We start from the raw sequence: 19,495 nt of genomic DNA on the forward strand, positions 1-19,495 counted from the left end.
TCTTTAGTTCACCTTGAGTTAATTTTTTGTGTATGGTGTAAGATAGTGGTCCAGTGTCATTGTTTTGCTTGTGGCTGCCAGTTTTCTCAACATCATTTATTGAGGAGACTGTCCTTTCCTCACTGTATATTCTTGACTCCTTTGTCAAAGCTTAATTGACCACATATGCATGGGTTTATTTTTGGGCTCTCTATTCTCTTCCATTGATCTGTGTACCTGCTTTTTATGCCAATACCATACTCTTTTGATTACTATATCTTTATAATATAGTTTGAAATCAGGAAGTATGATGCCTTCAGCTTTCTTTTTCAAGATTGTTTAGGCTGTTTGGGGTCTTTTGTGGTTGCATACAAATTTTAGGATTGTTCTATTTCTGTGAAAAATGCCATTGGAATTTTTTTTTTCATTTTAACATCTTTATTGGAGTATAATTGCTTTACAATGGTATGTTAGTTTCAGCTTCACAACAAAATGAATCAGTTATATATATACATATGTTCCCATATCTCTTCCCGCTTGCGTCTCCCTCCCTCCCACCCTCCCTATCCAACCCCTCCAGGCGGTCACAAAGCACCGAGCTGATCTCCCCGTGCTATGCGGCTGCTTCCCACTAGCTATCTACCTTACGTTTGGTAGTGTATATATGTCCACGCCTCTATCTCGCTTTGTCACCGTTTACCCTTCTCCCTCCCCATAGCCTCAAGTCCATTCTCTAGTAAGTCTGTGTCTTTATTCCTGTTTCATCCCTAGGTTTTTCATGACATTTTTTTCTTAAATTCCATATATATGTGTTAGCATACAGTATTTGTCTCTCTCTTTCTGACTTACTTCACTCTGTATGACAGACTCTAGGTCTATCCACCTCATTACAAATAGCTCAATTTCGTTTCTTTTTATGGCTGAGTAATATTCCATTGTATATATGTGCCACATCTTCTTTATCCATTCATCCGATGATGGACACTTAGGTTGTCTCCATCTCTGGGCTATTGTAAATAGAGCTGCAATGAACATTTTGGTACATGACTCTTTTTGTATTATGGTTTTCTCAGGGTATATGCCCAGTAGTGGGATTGCTGGGTCATATGGTAGTTCTATTTGTAGTTTTTTAAGGAACCTCCATACTGTTCTCCACAGTGGCTGTATCAATTTACATTCCCACCAACAGTGTAAGAGGGTTCTCTTTTCTCCACACCCTCTCCAGCATTTATTGTTTCTAGGTTTTTTGATGATGGCCATTCTGACTGGTGTGAGATGATATCTCATTGTAGTTTTGATTTGCATTTCCCTAATGATTAATGATGTTGAGCATTCTTTCATGTGTTTGTTGGCAATCTGTATATCTTCTTTGGAGAAATGTCTATTTAGGTCTTCTGCCCATTTTTGGATTGGGTTGTTTGTTTTTTTGTTATTGAGCTGCATGAGCTGCTTGTAAATTTTGGAGATTAATACTTTGTCAGTTGCTTCATTTGCAAATATTTTCTCCCATTCTGAGGGTTGTCTTTTGGTCTTGTTTATGGTTTCCTTTGCTGTGCAAAAGATTTTAAGTTTCATTAGATCCCATTTGTTTATTTTTGTTTTTATTTCCATTTCTCTAGGAGGTGGGTCAAAAAGGACCTTGCTGTGATTTATGTCATAGAGTGTCCTGCCTATGTTTTCCTCTAAGAGTTTGATAGTTTCTGGCCTTACATTTAGGTCTTCAATCCATTTTGAGCTTATTTTTGTGTATGGTGTTAGGGAGTGATCTAATCTCATACTTTTACATGTACCTCTCCAGTTTTCCCAGCACCACTTATTGAAGAGGCTGTCCTTTCTCCACTGTACATTCCTGCGTCCTTTATCAAAGATAAGGTGACCATATGTGCGTGGGTTTATCTCTGGGCTTTCTATCCTGTTCCATTGATCTATATTTCTGTTTTTGTGCCAGTACCATACTGTCTTGATTACTGTAGCTTTGTAGTATAGTCTGAAGTCAGGGAGCCTGATTCCTCCATCTCCGTTTTTCGTTCTCAAGATCGCTTTGGCTATTCGGGGTCTTTTGTGTTTCCATACAAATTGTGAAATTTTTTGTTTTAGTTCTGTGAAAAATGCCAGTAGTAGTTTGATAGGGATTGCATTGAATCTGTAGATTGCTTTGGGTAGTAGAGTCATTTTCACAGTGTTGCTTCTTCCAATCCAAGAACATGGTATATCTCTCCATCTATTTGTATCATCTTTAATTTCTTTCATCAGTGTCTTATAATTTTCTGCATACAGGTCTTTTGTCTCCTTAAGTAGGTTTATTCCTAGATATTTTATTCTTTTTGTTGCAGTGGTAAATGGGAGTGTTTTCTTGATTTCACTTTCAGATTTTTCATCCTTAGTGTATAGGAATGCCAGAGATTTATGTCCATTAATTTTGTCTCCTGCTACTTTACCAAATTCATTGATTAGCTCTAGTAGTTTTCTGGTAGCATCTTTAGGATTCTCTATGTATAGTATCATGTCATCTGCAAAGAGTGACAGCTTTACTTCTTCTTCTCTGATTTGGATTCCTTTTATTTCCTTTTCTTCTCTGATTGCTGTGGCTAAAACTTCCAAAACTATGTTGAATAAGAGTGGTGAGAGTGGGCAACCTTGTCTTCTTCCTGATCTTAGTGGAAATGCTTTCAGTTTTTCACCATTGAGGACGATGTTGGCTGTGGGTTTGTCATATATGGCCTTTATTATGTTGAGGAAAGTTCCCTCTATGCCGACTTTCTGCAGGGTTTTTATCATAAATGGGTGTTGAATTTTGTCAAAAGCTTTCTCTGCATCTATTGAGATGATCATATGGTTTTTCTTCTTCAGTTTGTTAATATGGTGTATCACGTTGATTGATTTGCGTATATTGAAGAATCCTTGCATTCCTGGAATAAACCCCACTTGATCATGGTGTATGATCCGTTTAATGTGCTGTTGGATTCTGTTTGCTAGTATTTTGTTGAGGATTTTTGCATCTATGTTCATCAGTGATATTGGCCTGTAGTTTTCTTTCTTTGTGACATCCTTGTCTGGTTTTGGTATCAGGGTGATGGTGGCCTCGTAGAATGAGTTGGGGAGTGTTCCTCCCTCTGCTATATTTTGGAAGAGTTTGAGAAGGATAGGTGATAGCTCTTCTCTAAATGTTTGATATAATTTGCCTGTGAAGCCATCTGGTCCTGGGCTTTTGCTTGTTGGAAGATTTTTAATCACAGTTTCAATTTCAGTGCTTGTGATTGGTCTGTTCATATTTTCTACTTCTTCCTGATTCAGTCTTGGCAGGTTGTACCTTTCTAAGACTTTGTCCATTTCTTCCAGGTTGTCCATCTTATTGGCATAGAGTTGCTTGTAGTAATCTCTCATGATCTTTTGTATTTCTGCAGTGTCAGTTGTTACTTCTCCTTTTTCATTTCTAATTCTATTGATTTCAGTCTTCTCTCTTTTTTTCTTGATGAGTTTGGCTAATGGTTTATCAATTTTGTTTATCCTTTCAAAGAACCAGCTTTTAGTTTTATTGATCTTTGCTCTTGTTTCCTTCATTTCTTTTGCATTTATTTCTGATCTGATCTTTATGATTTCTTTCCTGCTGCTAACTTTGGGGTTTTTTTGTTCTTCTTTCTCTAATTGCTTTAGGTGCAAGGTTAGGTTGTTTATTCGAGACGTTTCCTGTTTCTTAAGGTAGGATTGTATTGCTATAAACTTCCCTCTTAGAACTGCTTTTGCTGCATCCCATAGATTTTGAGTCGTCGTGTGTCCATTGTCATTTGTTTCTAGGTATTTTTTGATTTCCTCTTTGATTTCTTCAGTGATCACTTCGTTATTAAGTAGTGTATTGTTTAGCCTCCATGTGTTTGTATTTTTTACAGATCTTTTCCTGTAATTGATACCTAGTCTCATAGCGTTGTGGTCGGAAAAGATACTTGATACAATTTCAATTTTCTTAAATTTACCAAGGCTTGATTTGTGACCCAAGATATGATCTATCTTGGAGAATGTTCCATGAGCACTTGAGAAAAATGTGTATTCTGTTGTTTTTGGATGGAATGTCCTATAAATATCAATTAAGTCCATCTTGTTTAATGTATCATTTAAAGATTGTGTTTCCTTATTTATTTTCATTTTGGATGATCTGTCCATTGGTGAAAGTGGGATGTTAAAGCCCCCTACTATGAATGTGTTACTGTCAATTTCCCCTTTTATGGCTGTTAGTATCTGCCTTATGTATTGAGGTGCTCCTATGTTGGGTGCATAAATATTTACAATTGTTATATCTTCTTCTTGGATTGATCCCTTGATCATTATGTAGTGTCCTTCTTTGTCTCTTCTAATAGCCTTTATTTTAAAGTCTATTTTGTCTGATATGAGAATTGCTACTCCAGCTTTCTTTTGGTTTCCATTTGCATGAAATACCTTTTTCCATCCCCTTACTTTCAGTCTGTATGTGTCTCTAGGTCTGAAGTGGGTCTCTTGTAGACAGCAAATATATGAGTCTTGTTTTTGTATCCATTCAGCCAATCTGTGTCTTTTGGTGGGAGCATTTAGTCCATTTACATTTAAGGTAATTATCGATATGTATGTTCCCATTCCCATTTTCTTAATTGTTTTGGGTTCGTTATTGTAGGTCTTTTCCTTCTTTTGTGTTTCTTGCCTAGAGAAGTTCCTTTAGCAGTTGTTGTAAAGCTGGTTTGGTGGTGCTGAACTCTCTCAGCTTCTGCTTGTCTGTAAAGGTTTTAATTTCTCCATCAAATCTGAATGGGATCCTTGCTGGGTAGAGTAACCTTGGTTGCAGGTTTTTCTCCTTCAACACTTTGAATATGTCCTGCCACTCCCTTCTGGCTTGCAGAGTTTCTGCTGAAAGATCAGCTGTTAACCTTATGGGGATTCCCTTGTGTGTTATTTGTTGTTTTTCCCTTGCTGCTTTTAATATGCTTTCTTTGTATTTAATTTTTGACAGTTTGATTAATATGTGTCTTGGCGTATTTCTCCTTGGATTTATCCTGTATGGGACTCTCTGTGCTTCCTGGACTTGATTATTTCCTTTCCCATATTAGGGAAGTTTTCAACTATAATCTCTTCAAATATTTTCTCAGTCCCTTTCTTTTTCTCTTCTTCTTCTGGAACCCCTATAATTCGAATGTTGGTGCATTTAATGTTGTCCCAGAGGTCTCTGAGACTGTCCTCAGTTCTTTTCATTCTTTTTTCTTTATTCTGCTCTGCATTAGTTATTTCCACTATTTTATCTTCCAGGTCACTTATCCGTTCTTCTACCTCAGTTATTCTGCTATTGATCCCATCTAGAGTACTTTTAATTTCATTTATTGTGTTGTTCATCGTTGCTTGTTTCATCTTTAGTTCTTCTAGGTCCTTGTTAACTGATTCTTGCATTTTGTCCAATCTATTGTCCATTCTATCTCCAAGATTTCGGATCAACCTTACTATCATTATTCTGAATTCTTTTTCAGGTAGACTGCCTATTTCCTCTTCATTTGTTAGGTCTGGTGGGTTTTTATCTTGCTCCTTCATCTGCCGTGTGTTTTTCTGTCTTTTCATTTTGCTTATCTTACTGTGTTTGGGGTCTCCTTTTTGCAGGCTGAAGGTTTGTAGTTCCTGTTGTTTTTAGTGTCTGTCCCCAGTGGCTAAGGTTGGTTCAGTGGGTTGTGTAGGCCTCCTGGTGGAGGGTACTAGTGCCTGTGTTCTGGTGGATGAGGCTGGATCTTGTCTTTCTGGTGGGCAGGTCCACGTCTGGTGATGTGTTTTGGGGTGTCTGTAGACTTATTATGATTTTGGGCAGCCTCTCTGCTAATGGGTGGGGTTGTGTTCCTGTCTTGCTAGTTGTTTGGCATAGGATGTCCAGCACTGTAGCTTGCTGGTCGTTGAGTGAAGCTGGGTGCTGGCATTGAGATGGAGATCTCTGGGAGATTTTCGCCGTTTGATATTATGTGCAGCTGGGAGGCCTCTTGTGAACCAGTGTCCTGACGTTGGCTCTCCCACCTCAGAGGCACAGCACTAACTCCTGGCTCCAGCACCAAGAGCCTTTCATCCACACCGCTCCTTAATTTGGGATGATTCTTTGTCTATTCAGGTATTCCACAGATGCGGGGTACATCAAGTTGATTGTGGAGCTTTAATCCGCTGCTTCTGAGGCTGCTGAGAGAGATTTCCCTTTCTCTTCTTTGTTCTCACAGCTCCCAGGGGCTCAGCTTTGGATTTGGCCCCGCTTGTGCGTGTAGGTTGCCGGAGGGCGTCTGTTCTTTGCTCAGACAGGACGGGGTGAAAGGAGCCGCTGATTCGGAGGCTCTGGCGCACTCAAGCCGGGGGGAGGGAGGGTCACGGAGTGCGGGGCGGGCCTGCGGCGGCAGAGGCCAGCGTGACGTTGCCAGCCTGAGGCGCAACGTGCGTTCTCCCGGGGGAGTTGTCCCTGGATTCCGGGACCCTGGCAGTGGCGGGCTGCACAGGCTCCCCGGAAGGGGGATGTGGATAGTGACCTGTGCTTGCACACAGGCTTCTTGGTGGCGGCAGCAGCGGCCTTAGCGTCTCATGTCTGTCTCTGGGGTCCGCACTTTTAGCCGCGGCTCGTGCCGTCTCTGGAGCTCCTTTAAGCAGCGTTCTTAATCCCCTCTCCTCGCGCACCAGGAAATAAAGAGGGAAGAAAAAGTCTCTTGCCTCTCCGGCAGGTCCAGACTTTTCCCCCGGACTCCCTTCCGGCTAGCCGCGGTGCACTAACGCCCTGCAGGCTGTGTTCACGCCGCCAACCCCAGTCCTCTCCCGGCGCTCCGACCGAGGCAGGAGCCTCAGCTCCCAGCGCCGCCTGCCCCGGCGGGTGAGCAGACAAGCCTCTCGGCTGGGGAGTGCCGGTCGGCCCTGATCCTCTGTGCTGGAATCTCTCCGCTTTGCCCTCCGCACCCTGTTGCTGTGCTCTCCTCCGCGGCTCCCAAGCTCCCCCACTCCGCCACCCGCAGTCTCCGCCTGCGAAGGGGCTTCCTAGTGTGTGGACACTTTTCCTCCTTCACAGCTCCCTCCCGCTGGTGCAGGCCCCGTCCCTATCCTTTTGTCTGTGTTTATTTTTTTTCTTTTGCCCTAACCAGGTACGTGGGGGGTTTCTTGCCTTTTGGGAGGTCTGAGGTCTTCTGCCAGAGTTCAGTAGGTGTTCTGTAGGAGTTGTTCCACGTGTAGATGTATTTCTGGTGTATCTGTGGGGAGGAATGTGATCTCCGCGTCTTATTCTTCCGCCATCTTCCCAGAAGTCCGCCATTGGAATTTTAACAGGCATTGCATTGAATCTGTAGATTGCTGGTTATCTCTTTTCTTCTGCTAACTTTGAGCTTAGTTTGTTTTTTTTCTAGTTCCTTGATGTGTAATGTCAGGCTCTTTATATATTTCTTGTTTTTTGTCGTTGTATGAGTTTATAGCTACAAACTTCCCTCTTAGAACTGGTTATGCTGCATCTCATAAGTGTTTGTGTTTACGTTTTTATTTGTGCCAAGATATTTTTAAATTTTCCCTTTGATTTCTTTGAGCCATTGGTTCAGGAGTATTTTTATTTTTTCTTTTTACGGTACGCAGGCCTCTCACTGTTGTGGCCTCTCCCACTGCGGAGCATAGGCTCCGGACGCGCAGGCTCAGTGGCCATGGCTCACAGGCCCAGCCGCTCTGCGGCATGTGGGATCTTCCCGGACCGGGGCATGAACCTGTGTCCCCTGCATCAGCAGGTGGACTCTCAACCACTGCGCCACCAGGGAAGCCCTTTTTTTTTTTTTGCGGTACGCGGGCCTCTCACTGTTGTGGCCTCTCCCGTTGCGGAGCAACAGGCTCCGGACGCGCAGGCTCAGTGGCCATGGCTCACGGGCCCAGCCGCTCCGCGGCATGTGGGATCTTCCCGGACCGAGGCACGAACCCGTGTCCCCTGCATCGGCAGGCGGACTCTCAACCACTGTGCCACCAGGGAAGCCCAGGAGTATTTTAATTTCCATGTATTTGTGAACTTTCCAGCTTTCTTTCTGTTACTGATTTCTAGTTTAATACCATTTGTGGTTGGAAAAGATGCTTACTATAATTACCATCATTTTGAATTTGTTGAGACCTGTTTTGTGGCCTAACTTATGATTTATCCTAGAAAATGTTCTGTGGGTGCTTGAGAAAAATGCATTCTGTTGCTCTTTGATGGAATGTTCAGTATATGTTTGTTAGGTCTATTTCATGTATAGTGTTGTTCAGATCTGATATTTCCCTATTGGTTTTCTCTCTGGATGATATATCCATTGTTGAGAGTAGGGCATTAAAGTCCCCAGCTATTATTGTATTGCTGTTTATTTCTCCTTATAAGTTTTCTAAGTAATTGCTTTATATATTTAGGTGCTGCAGTATTAGGTGCATAAATATTTACAATTATTATATCTTGATGAATTGACACCTTTAGCATTATATAATGACTTTCTTTGTTTGTTTTGACCATTTTTAGCTTAAAGTGTTATTTGTCTAAGTATAGCTACTCCTACTTTCTTTTGGTTAATATTTCCTTGAAGTATCTTTTCCATCCCCCTACTCTCAGTTTATGTGTATCCTTAAAGCTAAAATGAGTCTCTTGTAGGCAGCATGTTGTTGGATCTTGTTTTTTTTTTTCATCTAGTCAGGCATTCTGTGCCTTTTGATTGGAGAATTTAATCCATTTATATTTAAAGTGACTATTGATAGGTAAGGACTTACTATTGCCATTTATTAATTCTTTCCTAACTGTTTTGTAGATCCTATCTTCTTTGCTTCCTCTCTTGCCAGCTCTTTAGTCATTTGCTGCTTTTTTGTGCTGGTATGCTTTGACTCCTTTATCATAATCTTTTGTGGTTTTTCCTTTGTGGTTAACCTGAGGTGTATATAAAATATATTTATAACACCCTATTTAAACTGATAACTTAAATTTGATAGCATACAGAAATTTATACTTCTTCCCCCCTCACATTTTAGGTTATTATGTTACAGTTTACATATTTTTACATTGTGTATCCAATAACAAATTCTCATAGTTATGGTTATTTTAAATTCATTTGTTTTTTAACTTTTAATGTAGAGTTGTAAGAGAATTACACACCACCATTGCAATATTAGATCATCTGACTTTGTATATTTACCATTACCAGTGAGTTTTACACATTCATATGTTTTTATGATGCTAACTAGCATCCTTTTATTTCAGCTTGAAGAATGTCCTTTAGCATTTCTTATAAGGCAGGTTTAATGACATTGAGCCCCCTCAGGTTTTGTTTGTTTGGGCAAGTCTCTATCTCTCTTTTACTTCTGAAGGAGAGCTTTGCTGGGTATAGTATTCTTGGATGACATATTGTTGCTTTCAGTATTTTGAGTATATCATCCCACTGCTGGCCTGTCAAGTTTCTGTTGAGAAATCCACCTGTAGCCTTATGAAGCTCCCTTGTATGTGAAGAGTTGCTTTTCTCTTGCTGCTTTCAAAATTCTTTTTGTTTTTGATTTTTGACAATTTAACTGTAATGTGTCTTGGTGCAGCCTTTTTTGAGTTCAACCTATTTGGAGGTCCTTTGGGCCTTATGAATCTGGATGTCCATTTCTCTTCTCAGGTTTGGGAAGTTTTCAACCATTATTGTTTTAAATAGACTTTCTGTCCCTTTCTCTTCTCCTTCTGGGACTTCCATAATGCATGTGTTATTTCATTTGATGGTATCACATGAGATCCATATTGTTTCTTCACTCTTTTTCATTACTTTTTCTTTTTTGTTTCTCTGACTGGACAATTTCAAATAACCCATCTTCTAGTTTACTAACTGTTTACTTCTACTAGGTCAGGTTAGCTGTTGAAGCTCTCTATTGAATTCTTCAGTATAGTCATTGTATTCTTTAGCTCCAGGAATTTTGCTGGCTTTGTTTTTTTTTAATGATTTCTGTTTCTTTTTTGAACTTATTTTGTTCATGCATTATTTTCCTAATTTCATTTAGTTGTCTGTGTGTTCTTATAGTTCACTACATTCTTTGAGAGGTTTATTCTGAATTCCTGGTCATATAGTTCATACATCTCCATTTCTTTGCATCAGTTGTTAGAGCTTTATTTGATTCTTTTGGTGGTGTCATGCTTACCTGATTTTTCTTGAGCCTTGATTCCTTGCACTGGTATGTGTGTGTATAAGTAAGTGGTCTCTTCTTCCATGTTTTACAGGTTTGCTTTGGCAGGGAAAAACCTTCACCATTCAACTTGGGTTATTGGATGTGTCAACTAGTAGTGTCCATGGGCAGGCGGGGCTTGCTGTCAGGCTCTCCAGTTGAGTGTGCTCTGAGGTCAGGATAGGGGAATCCCAGTAGCTGGGCTTTGTGGTTGGGTGAGTCGACTGGGCTCCATGTTTAAGCAGGGCTGCTGAGTGGGCTCCCTGACTAGGCAGGGTTGCTGGCTGTGCTCCATGGTTACATGGGGCCATTAGCTGGGCTCTGCAGTTACCCTTGGTTCCAGTCTGTGGAACACTGGCTGTGTTCCCTGGCAGGGTGGCACCACTGGTTGGACTCTGATTGGGCAGGGCTATGGACTGGGCTCTGCCATTGCTGCAGGTTGAGGGGGGTCTCAGGCTATGCTCCCCGACCAGCTGGTGCTGCTGGCTGGACTCTGTGTTCAGGCAGGGCTGCAGGCAGGGTTTCATGGTAGGACCTTGCCTCAGGCTGTGTTCTGTGACCAGGTGGGGGACACAGATTGCGCCTTGAAGTCGGGCAGGTCTGCAGGCCTGGCTTCAGCATCCGTAGGATGCTGAGTGTGCTCAGCTGTTGAACAAGGTTGCAGGCTGCGCTGTCTGGTCATGAGGGGCTTCCAGCTGTATCCCGCAGGTGGGGAGGCTAGAGACTGTTCTCTGCGGGGTGGGGGCTCTGCTGGGCTCTTCGTCTGGACAAGGCCACAAGCTGTGTTAAGCAGTTGGGCAGGGCTGTAGGCTGGGTTCCGAGGCTGCTTCGGGTCACTGTTCAGGCCCCTTGGTTACACAGGGCCAGAGGCTATGCTCAACAGTTGGGCAGGGCTGCTGGCTTGGCTCCCTGCCCAAGTGGGGCTGTTTGGATGGGCTCCAAGGCTGCCCACGTTCTCTGGTTGGGCTTCCTGGATGGGAAGCTACACTCAGCAGTTGAGTGGAGCTATGAATTTGTAGGGCGGTAGAATGGGCTCCACAGCTGGCTTTGGCCTGTTGCCTGGGGACCCAGATCAGGCAGAATTTGCCAGCTGAGTTCTGCTCATGCACTGCTGCAAACAGGAGCATGACCCATCCAGATCTGAGCACTGGTTGCTGAAAGCCCTGCCCCCCTTCTCCATCCCTATCTGATTCCCAGTGGTCTCCATGAGTCGAGACCCCAGTGGCCCTCCCAGGAAGCATCCAACAGTGCCGGGGACCTGCATGTCCACCTTCTGCCCTCTTTTCCTACTGGAAAAACTGCAGTGGGGCCCTCTCAGTGTGGTTCTGTGTTGGCCTGGCGGAGGGGCAGTTTGGTCAGAGTGTTAAACCACTCCTCATACCCTTCTAATGCAGTCCTTTTCTGCCTCTGGTCCAGGAGAGTGTTCAGCCTCACCTCTGGGTTTTGGGATTTTCACAGTGGTGTCTTGTCCATGGATAGCAGCTAGTTGGTCTTTTTTGTGAGGGGGACTGAAGTCGGGAATAACCTGTCACCATCTTGATGTCGTCATTGAAGTCAACACTCTGGTCTTGAAAGAAACCAGCTGCATAGAGTCCACACAAACTTCCCCAGGCCACACCTGCCTCCCCTCACTCTTTCTGTGATGAGAACTCATTGTCCCTTTTTGCCTTCCTGTCCCTCCTGTTGTGACTCCTCTTCAAGACAGCCCTTTATCCTGCTTTGACTTGGTAAAGAATATTGGGGGATGAAAGAAGAAACATTGGTTAACAGAGCCGTTTACTCCAGCCCCGTGCTTCCCTGTGGCCCCTGGTCGTGTGTGCACTTTACTTGCCAGGTTCTTACCCCTGCCTTCGTAGGGTGCTTACCTGTGATGTAGGCCAGGGGAGCAGGGTTGGTTTGGGCGCGTGTGTGGTGGGGAAGGCTTGGCCTGCCTCGTCCCCACGGTGGCGGTGCCCTGTGAGGAGGGTGGGCCGTTCAGTTAGGCAGGGCAGGTGTACGTAAACTGGCTGTTACTTTGTAATTGAGGAACGTATTTTGCTCATTTTAGGTATAATTAAAGAATCTGGTGCGAAGCACAAGGGGTTGATTGAAATACCCAACCTGTCTGAAGAAAATGAAGTAGATGACACTGAGGTGAGGTATCTGATGGAGTTTCTTTTTTTTTTTTTAAATCAAGTTTCTGTTAGACATGTTGGGCATTTGAAAAACTGTTAATCGGACTGTGTGGTGCTTGTGCGGTAGTTTTGGTGAGCAGTGAGGGCTCGTTTGCCGAGGAGGATAGCTGTACCTGGGCGCAGCGTGGGGTGGGAGACTGGTGCAGGAGGAAGAGCACACTGGGGAGGCCCTAGACCCCTGTGGACCAGGAGTCGGGCCCAGGCAGGTGACTGCACCGTCCGTGGCCTCCTCATCTGTGACACTGGGTTAATTCACCTTTCAGATACACATGACAGTGTACATACTGGAAAGTGCTCAGGTATTTTGCACAGCTTGGTGAATGTGATTTTGCTGCTTCTCCTCTGCATCGTTGCTCTTTCCCTTCAATAGTGAAAATTCTCAGCTTTTTGCTGTGATCTCCCTTGGTTATACCACGTGTTTTAGTAAATTAGTGTGTGTTGCTTTTGACTGGCTCTTCCGGTTGTCTTGGGAGATAGAGCCTGTGTAACTCCCATGCTTGGTTTACAGTTAGTGCCCTCTTTCAGCCAAAAGCTTGGTTTTGGGGCGAGACCATTTGTACAGCAGCTGTATTTGCCAAATGAAGATAGTTTGATACAGGGTCTTTTTTGATTTGTGAACGTATTCAGTGTGAAGGCCTTCAAGATATAAAAACTAAGTTACGCTGAGCCACTATGAGTTGCCTTTCTTAAAGGTTATAAAAGGCTGTAAAAGTGGGGCTGTCTCGGACATACCTTCAGCTGTGTGGTTGTTGCCCTCGGGCTGTGATTTCACTTTGCTGTATTCAGATCCATCAGCTGAGAAGTGTTTCAGCAGCATATTAAACTGGTCTTTTAGATTCAGCCTGTGGTACAATAGTATTACAGAACAAACTCTTCAGGTTAGAACTGGGGCCTGGGAGCAGGCCCAACTCAACCGAATCACAGGGACGCTAGATATTTCAAACCAACACCTCTTCCTTCTGAGACTACTACAGAGGCATCCCCAGAGCAGCATTTTGACGCTTCCCTCTCCCTGTCTCCCCCTCTCTCCTCCTGTCCATTCCTTCCATCCTTCCCTCTTTTCTTTCCTCTCCCTCCTCCTCTCCCTTTCCCAACTCTCCTCCCTGACAAAAAAATGTAGCCCAAGACCAGGGTATTGGGAACTTGGTTTTCCTAATTACACTGGCTTTGGGGTTCTAGATGAGCGCTGTTCAACAGAAATATAATGCAAGCCACATAAGGAACTTAAAATTTTCTAGCAGCCATGTTAAAAAATTTAAAAGAAACAGATGAAATTAGTTTTAATATTTTTTATTTTACCCAAAATGTAAAAATATCATTTTAACATGTAATTAGTATCAAAGTTATTAATGAGGTTATTTTACATTCTTTTTTGGTACTAAGTCTTCAAAGTCTGGTGTATATTATTTTACACTTACAGCACATCTCACATCATACCAGCCGCATTGCAAGTGCTCAGTAGCCACATGTGGCTAAGCGGCTACCATACTAGACAGCGCATTTCTAGACCCTGTGAAAGCCATGGACTACATCATCGATATAATATATATATACATAAAACGTACGCAAATTGGGGGGTTTACATTCTACGAAGTCCGTTCAAGATTTGGCCACCAACCAGGTCAATGGACCCTTGATTAAAAATCCCTTACATCTTCTCAAACTATATGAAGAAAACCTGTCACATCTCTTACATCCACTTCTTTCCCTTTCCTCACCATCACAGTTCCCTCATCCATATGTCCCAGTATTATAAGATTATGTCAAACCAGATTTTTCTTAGGTTTGTATTTTTCTGATTTGTAGGTGAACGTGAGTAAAAAGAAAGGAGATGGGAATATACTGAAGGATCTTATGAAAACTGCAGGCACCGCCAAGGTCAGGGAAGCCCTTGGAGATTACCTGAAGGCACTTAAGACGGGTAAAGAAGGCATCCCTTGTGAACTAGAGGGTCCCTTTTCCATTTACCCAAATAATGCTCTGCACTGTGGTCTGGATTCCCAGGTTAGGCTGATTTCCAAAGCTCTAAAAACAATTCTGTATGCTGCAGGATAAATTGTAGTCTGGAGGTTGAGAGCTAGTTATGAGTTAGACCATAATTAGTGATTATCAGTATTTTACACAGCGTGAACCATTTTGCCTACAGAATTGTTGAGTTTTCTGGAATGATAATTATTTTATCAGTTGTTTTTATAATTATTTGTTTAATGTCTGCCTTCTCTGCTAGACTGTAAGCTCCATGAAGCATGGAAGGAGCCTGTCTTGTTCACTGCTATATCTCCAGCATCTAGCACAATGCCTGGCATGTAGTAGGTGCTTAATTTTTGTTGAATGAGTGAATGAAAGTGACTGCAGGTATTACAGGTGTAGTTGAGACTTATTTAATCCTTTCACTGTGTGGAATTGAGGTTATTGTCTTCTTCCCTAAATTAGAGAAGTTACCTGCCAGGTAAAATAGCCAGCAGGGCATGTATGTCTGCACCTCATCCTTGGACTCTGCTGAGTATCTAGGCATTGACATAGATGGGTTTGGGGTTTACACTTTTCCTACGAGATCACACACGCTGCTGGCCCACAGGCTTGAATACTGTGAGGCCAAGCTTTGTGAAGTGATGGTGAAGCAATAAGCCAAGTGTCTGGCTTTGACAGTAAGTGAAGGCCATAAAGCTATTAGTAGTTAGGTGTATAAAATGGAGCTTTTTGGAAAACAGCCTTTGGAAATTATGCTATTTTATCAAGAACTAGATAAAAGTGAGGCATTTGATAAAAAGAAAAGGATAAAAGGCATTTGTTGCCATGGAACTCAGGTTAATGATTAGTTTTATATGTAAAAAATACAGAATGGTCTTGAAATTCTCAAAACACTATAGGAATTCTTTTTACAAATATCAGTTCCTTTATATTCTTATATCTTATTTTCAGTTTTCTGCCTTAGTATTTGTGCTGAAAAGTAAAAAGTTCTTTATTAAAACCATTTCTCATACGTTTTCTTTGTAGAATTTACAATGGGAATGATTTTACCAACCAAAGCTATGGCAACCCAGGAATTGACTGTTAAAAGGAAACTGAGTGAGACTACCTTGCAGGTATGATCTCTGGTGGCAGACATGTAGGGAGGGGGAGAAAGGAAGTGCTTAATGAGAGGGCTTCAAAGCTCTAAACAGCCTTGTGATGATGGAGAACTATGAAGGATATTGAGATGGGCCAGTTAATCCACCCTTGCATCCCTTGCCATTTTGGGGGAAATGATGAAATGAGACTTTCATCCTTGATGGAAGGGATCCTTTTTGTGGAATAAATATTGAATTTAGTTCAAGACTGTTGTAAAGGCAGTGTTGTTTCGGTAGGCAACAATAACAGCACGTGACTTTGAGGTCACATACCACGATGGAAGAAACTTCTCTCCAGACATTTGGAGGATTGGGAGGTTTTAGATCCTGTTCTTGGAATCTGGTGATGGGGAATTGACACCCTTTGGCCTTAAGTGCTGGTTGGTATCTTTCACCTGCTTATCTTTATGCTCCCTGGGTCATATTTACATATCCAAGTAGGATTTGGGCTGTGAAGCCATAGCCTGGGAGTGGAACAGAGCTAAGGAGCACTGAACCGTTTCCAAAATAAAGACTAGGTAGGATTGGTGGTGCTAAAAAGGCTTTTAGTGGAAGGGATAGTGTTGGGGACATATTGGTGTTTTACTAAGACTGGAAGACTGAATTTTTTGAATCTCTTGTCATGCTAATAATTATGCTTTGGAATCTTTTCTTTTGAGATTCAGGCCTCCTCTCCAGTGGAGCTGGGCGTAAGGATTCCTACTGTGGCACTGCACATGACGGAACTGTTTGACACAGCTATTGAGCAGCTGTACAGAATCTTCACTGTGAAAGATGTAAGTCACATCTCAAGCCAGGATCTGAAATGCTGACATTGGGAGAAAATACACCTACACCACTAAGAACTGAAGCTGGTTCATGGTTTCCTGCATGGCCGTGTTTTTCTGATTGAAGAGATCTAGAAATCTTTAGGATAGCTTGAGGCAGGGAAGTTATCCTAAAGATTTGAGGGGGGTAAATGATGGGCATTTGGGGGGAATTTATCAGCATTGAGGGGTTTGGAGCAGTTTACTGAGCTTTCTTCCTCTGAAAGACAGGGAGAGAAAGAGAATGCTATAATTAAAAGCTATGTATTCACAATTAAACAAACACAAACCACAGTAGCTTATATTAGTACTTTACATTTAGGTTAAAAACATGGTAGCATATGCCGGAATAACATGTCTATTGTATGTTTTGCTTGGTTAGTTGGTGCAAAAATTTTCCAAATCTCCTGCTGTATTAGAAGCTGAAAAGGGAAGGAAATTCCAAATGTTTGATGGGAACATCACTGGTGAATATGTAGAATTGGTAAGTAATCTTATAGGTTCAAGGAAAGTTAAGCTGGGACTGACTTCTGTTAATATTGCTTTATTCATGCCTTTTTTAAATGTGCTTTGGTTTTTATCTGAGTTCACAGAAACTTGACCACTTTATAAAGTTGGTTACAGGGAAAATAAATGTTATATATACTAAAAGCTGAAGCTTTAGTTTCACAGTAATTGTGCAATGTTTATGATTTTAGAAGACACAAGTATAATTTCTCCCAACTCTTGGTCTAGAAGTTTCAGGTTTCTGCCACTAGGGTGTGTGTTGCCAAATGTCAGTTGCCTTGCCGTTGACATCAGCTCTGCATTGGTTGTCACGCTTCTGTCCTTGATGTTACTGCCGTTACATTTTGGCACTAGGGACGATGAATTCTCAATGGTGCTGGCATATAAACTGGAAGATGGGAGTGTACGTTGTTCACTGATTACTTCTTGTACATAGGGGCTTTTTCAGTGGAATTTCCCCTTTGTTTTCAGTTAACAAATAAAAAGATCGTCATGAAATGGAGATGTAGGAACTGGCCAGAAGGTATGTTATTAGCACCTTTTGTTTTAAGTCCAAAAACACTCGGTTTCCCCCCCCCCACTATGAAAATCAAATAGTGGTACTGTATGGATAAATTTTTCTTTTCATAATGCAGTAATAAGCTATCCTTTTTTTCTTCCAGAACACTACGCAATAGTTGCACTGAATTTTGTGCCTACTCTAGGGCAGACGGAATTACAATTGGACTGTAAAGGAGTTCCTGTCTGTGAAGAAGAGAACATGAAATTCTGTTGGCAGAAGCAGCATTTTGAAGAAATACAAGGTTTACTGCAGCTGATCACCCTAAATGGTTGAGTTAGAAGATTTTATAAGGGCATTACATTTTGTAAGCAGAAAAAGTGTAACGTTTACCTCTTCCCTCTGTCATTCCTTTAAAAAAAGAAAACAAATACTCTTAATTTATATTGAATGAAATCCATGAACTTACATTTGAAAGCATTGTTTGAATCTTTATATGACTAGACTCTGCACTGAGTTAAAGCAAGCAATGTGAAATTAGGTATTTTACCTCCCATAGATGCTCCTCTGGGAATAGATTGAGTCCCTGAGCACAGATAGTTGAAGTGTCCCAAGCTAAAGCTCGTCCTAGCAAGCTTGCTGTTTTAGCTGTAATTTTAGTTCAGGAAGACAAAAAATAAATGGCATGTTAATACTATTCCTTTATTTTACTTAAGGGTTTTTAAGGTGTGTAGCTCTTAGGTAGTGAAACAGTGGCATGTTGCATTTAGAAGCATGCTGAAGTGAGGGCGAGTTGGCTGTATTGTTATGCTTCTCCCTGCAGCAGTTACGCACTTCAGGGTGGTGAGGATTGAAAAGTCTATGGAAAAAGGTACTCTTTGGACTGCCACTATGCTTCTAATGAAATAGAATATAATGGATAAGTAAGTATGTTCCCCCATTCAGTTTTCTCATTACTTTCATCTGAGAAGACTTGAAGCAAGGTATGTAAACAAATAAAAAGTCATCACAATCAGTTTAATTAAGTGCACAGAATAGCAATCAGTCATGTCAATAAAAATAAAACAATTATTTTTACATCAAGTGTGCTTTATTTCCTCCACAGGTATTCTGTTAAATAAAGCACCATTTATATACTGCCAGGCCACAGCTAAAGAGGATTCTTTACAGAATCAAATTTCTTGTGGTTGTTCCGTATACAAGTAAACTTAATTTTGATAATAAGAACCACAGCGATCGGAGGCAATCTGCCTCTCTTATAAGGTACAAAACTGGCACAGAGGACACCATATTATACACAGTAAAAATGCTGTTAAGTTTAAATTACATTGTACAGGGCCAGGGAACCCTGTCCCTCCCAGACAGCCATATTAAATGAAAGCCACTACAGTGAACTCTTAATTACATAAAACATATTCATTATCTGATTGCCCTTTAGAAAGTATACTGAAGATGCAAATTGTTTCATCTGAAGTTCTGCCTGACCAAGAATTAAGCCTATAAATCTATCTTGCCATTCAAGCAGAGAGCACTGGACGAACTGAAGCACAAAAACAGAAATAAGCAAAACTTATACAAACAGCATTGGGGGTGAGGGGTGACCTTAAAAGTAGACATGCTACATCTAATGTCAAGAAGCAGCTTGGTTTCCTTTGCCAGATATCCTCGTGACCACATGGATTGTAGATTCAATGGTCCTACACAGGGTATCTAAAATGTCGTGCTGCTGCATGTGACTAAAGAGTCCTCTGGAATGGCCACAACTGAGTGATAAAGCAGCCTCAGGGTCCTGGGAGGGCAAAGCTTGACTGTCACAGCTTCTCAAATCAGCTAAGTCAGACAGAACTGCAGAGAGAGAAGTCGAAGGGAACTCGGACTCTTCCTCAGCAAGGTTAGAATCCTTGGAACAGTGGAGGTCTTTGAATTCTTTACAGTCTTCAAATCTAACGTTGGTGGACTGTTCTTCTGCATGCTGTGACCTGATATTTGACGTGTCTTCTGAAAACGAAGATGGAACTTCCATTCGGTATTCTTTAACAGAACTATTTTCAGGGGAAGGAAGATCTTGCTCAGTTCCTGGGTCGATAATTGAGGAGTCTCTTGTCTCATTGTCTGAAGTGCTAGTTGGGGTCAGGACCTCCCTGGTGTCTGTTTTCACGTCACTGATGCAGCTGTCTACAGTGTGCTCCTCGTCACTGCTAACGCGCCTTCTTTTAACAGGAGTTGCCCCTTCATCATCTGTGAAAAGGAACATCAAAACAAATTCTCTGAAAGGAG

General features: G+C 42.0%; 2 protein-coding genes across 6 annotated transcripts in view; one reads left to right on the plus strand and one right to left on the minus strand.

Annotated features, from left to right (window-relative positions):
• Positions 1 to 17,561, plus strand: part of LOC309969675 (activator of 90 kDa heat shock protein ATPase homolog 2) — a 29,024-nt gene extending 11,463 nt beyond the window's left edge. The window contains exons 3-9 of one of the 2 annotated variants that reach the window (XM_082851540.1): positions 12,170 to 12,255; positions 14,103 to 14,217; positions 15,294 to 15,382; positions 16,066 to 16,182; positions 16,595 to 16,696; positions 17,191 to 17,242; positions 17,382 to 17,561. In XM_082851540.1, coding sequence (XP_082707666.1) covers positions 12,170 to 12,255; positions 14,103 to 14,217; positions 15,294 to 15,382; positions 16,066 to 16,182; positions 16,595 to 16,696; positions 17,191 to 17,242; positions 17,382 to 17,554 — 734 coding nt within the window. In that variant the 3' untranslated portion in view covers positions 17,555 to 17,561. The remainder of the gene's footprint in view (positions 1 to 12,169; positions 12,256 to 14,102; positions 14,218 to 15,293; positions 15,383 to 16,065; positions 16,183 to 16,594; positions 16,697 to 17,190; positions 17,243 to 17,381) is intronic. The other variant, XM_082851541.1, reaches the window with a different exon arrangement.
• Positions 17,562 to 17,588: 27 nt separating this feature from the next.
• The window catches only part of USP34 (ubiquitin specific peptidase 34), a 232,132-nt gene continuing 230,225 nt past the window's right edge, over positions 17,589 to 19,495 (minus strand). For all 4 annotated transcript variants that reach the window (XM_082851536.1, XM_082851535.1, XM_082851537.1 and 1 more), the window contains one exon: positions 17,589 to 19,456. In XM_082851536.1, coding sequence (XP_082707662.1) covers positions 18,849 to 19,456 — 608 coding nt within the window. In that variant the 3' untranslated portion in view covers positions 17,589 to 18,848. The remainder of the gene's footprint in view (positions 19,457 to 19,495) is intronic.

This window comes from Leucopleurus acutus (genome assembly GCF_964270905.1).
Source record: "Leucopleurus acutus genome assembly, chromosome: 12".
NCBI classification, from domain to species: domain Eukaryota; kingdom Metazoa; phylum Chordata; class Mammalia; order Artiodactyla; family Delphinidae; genus Leucopleurus; species Leucopleurus acutus.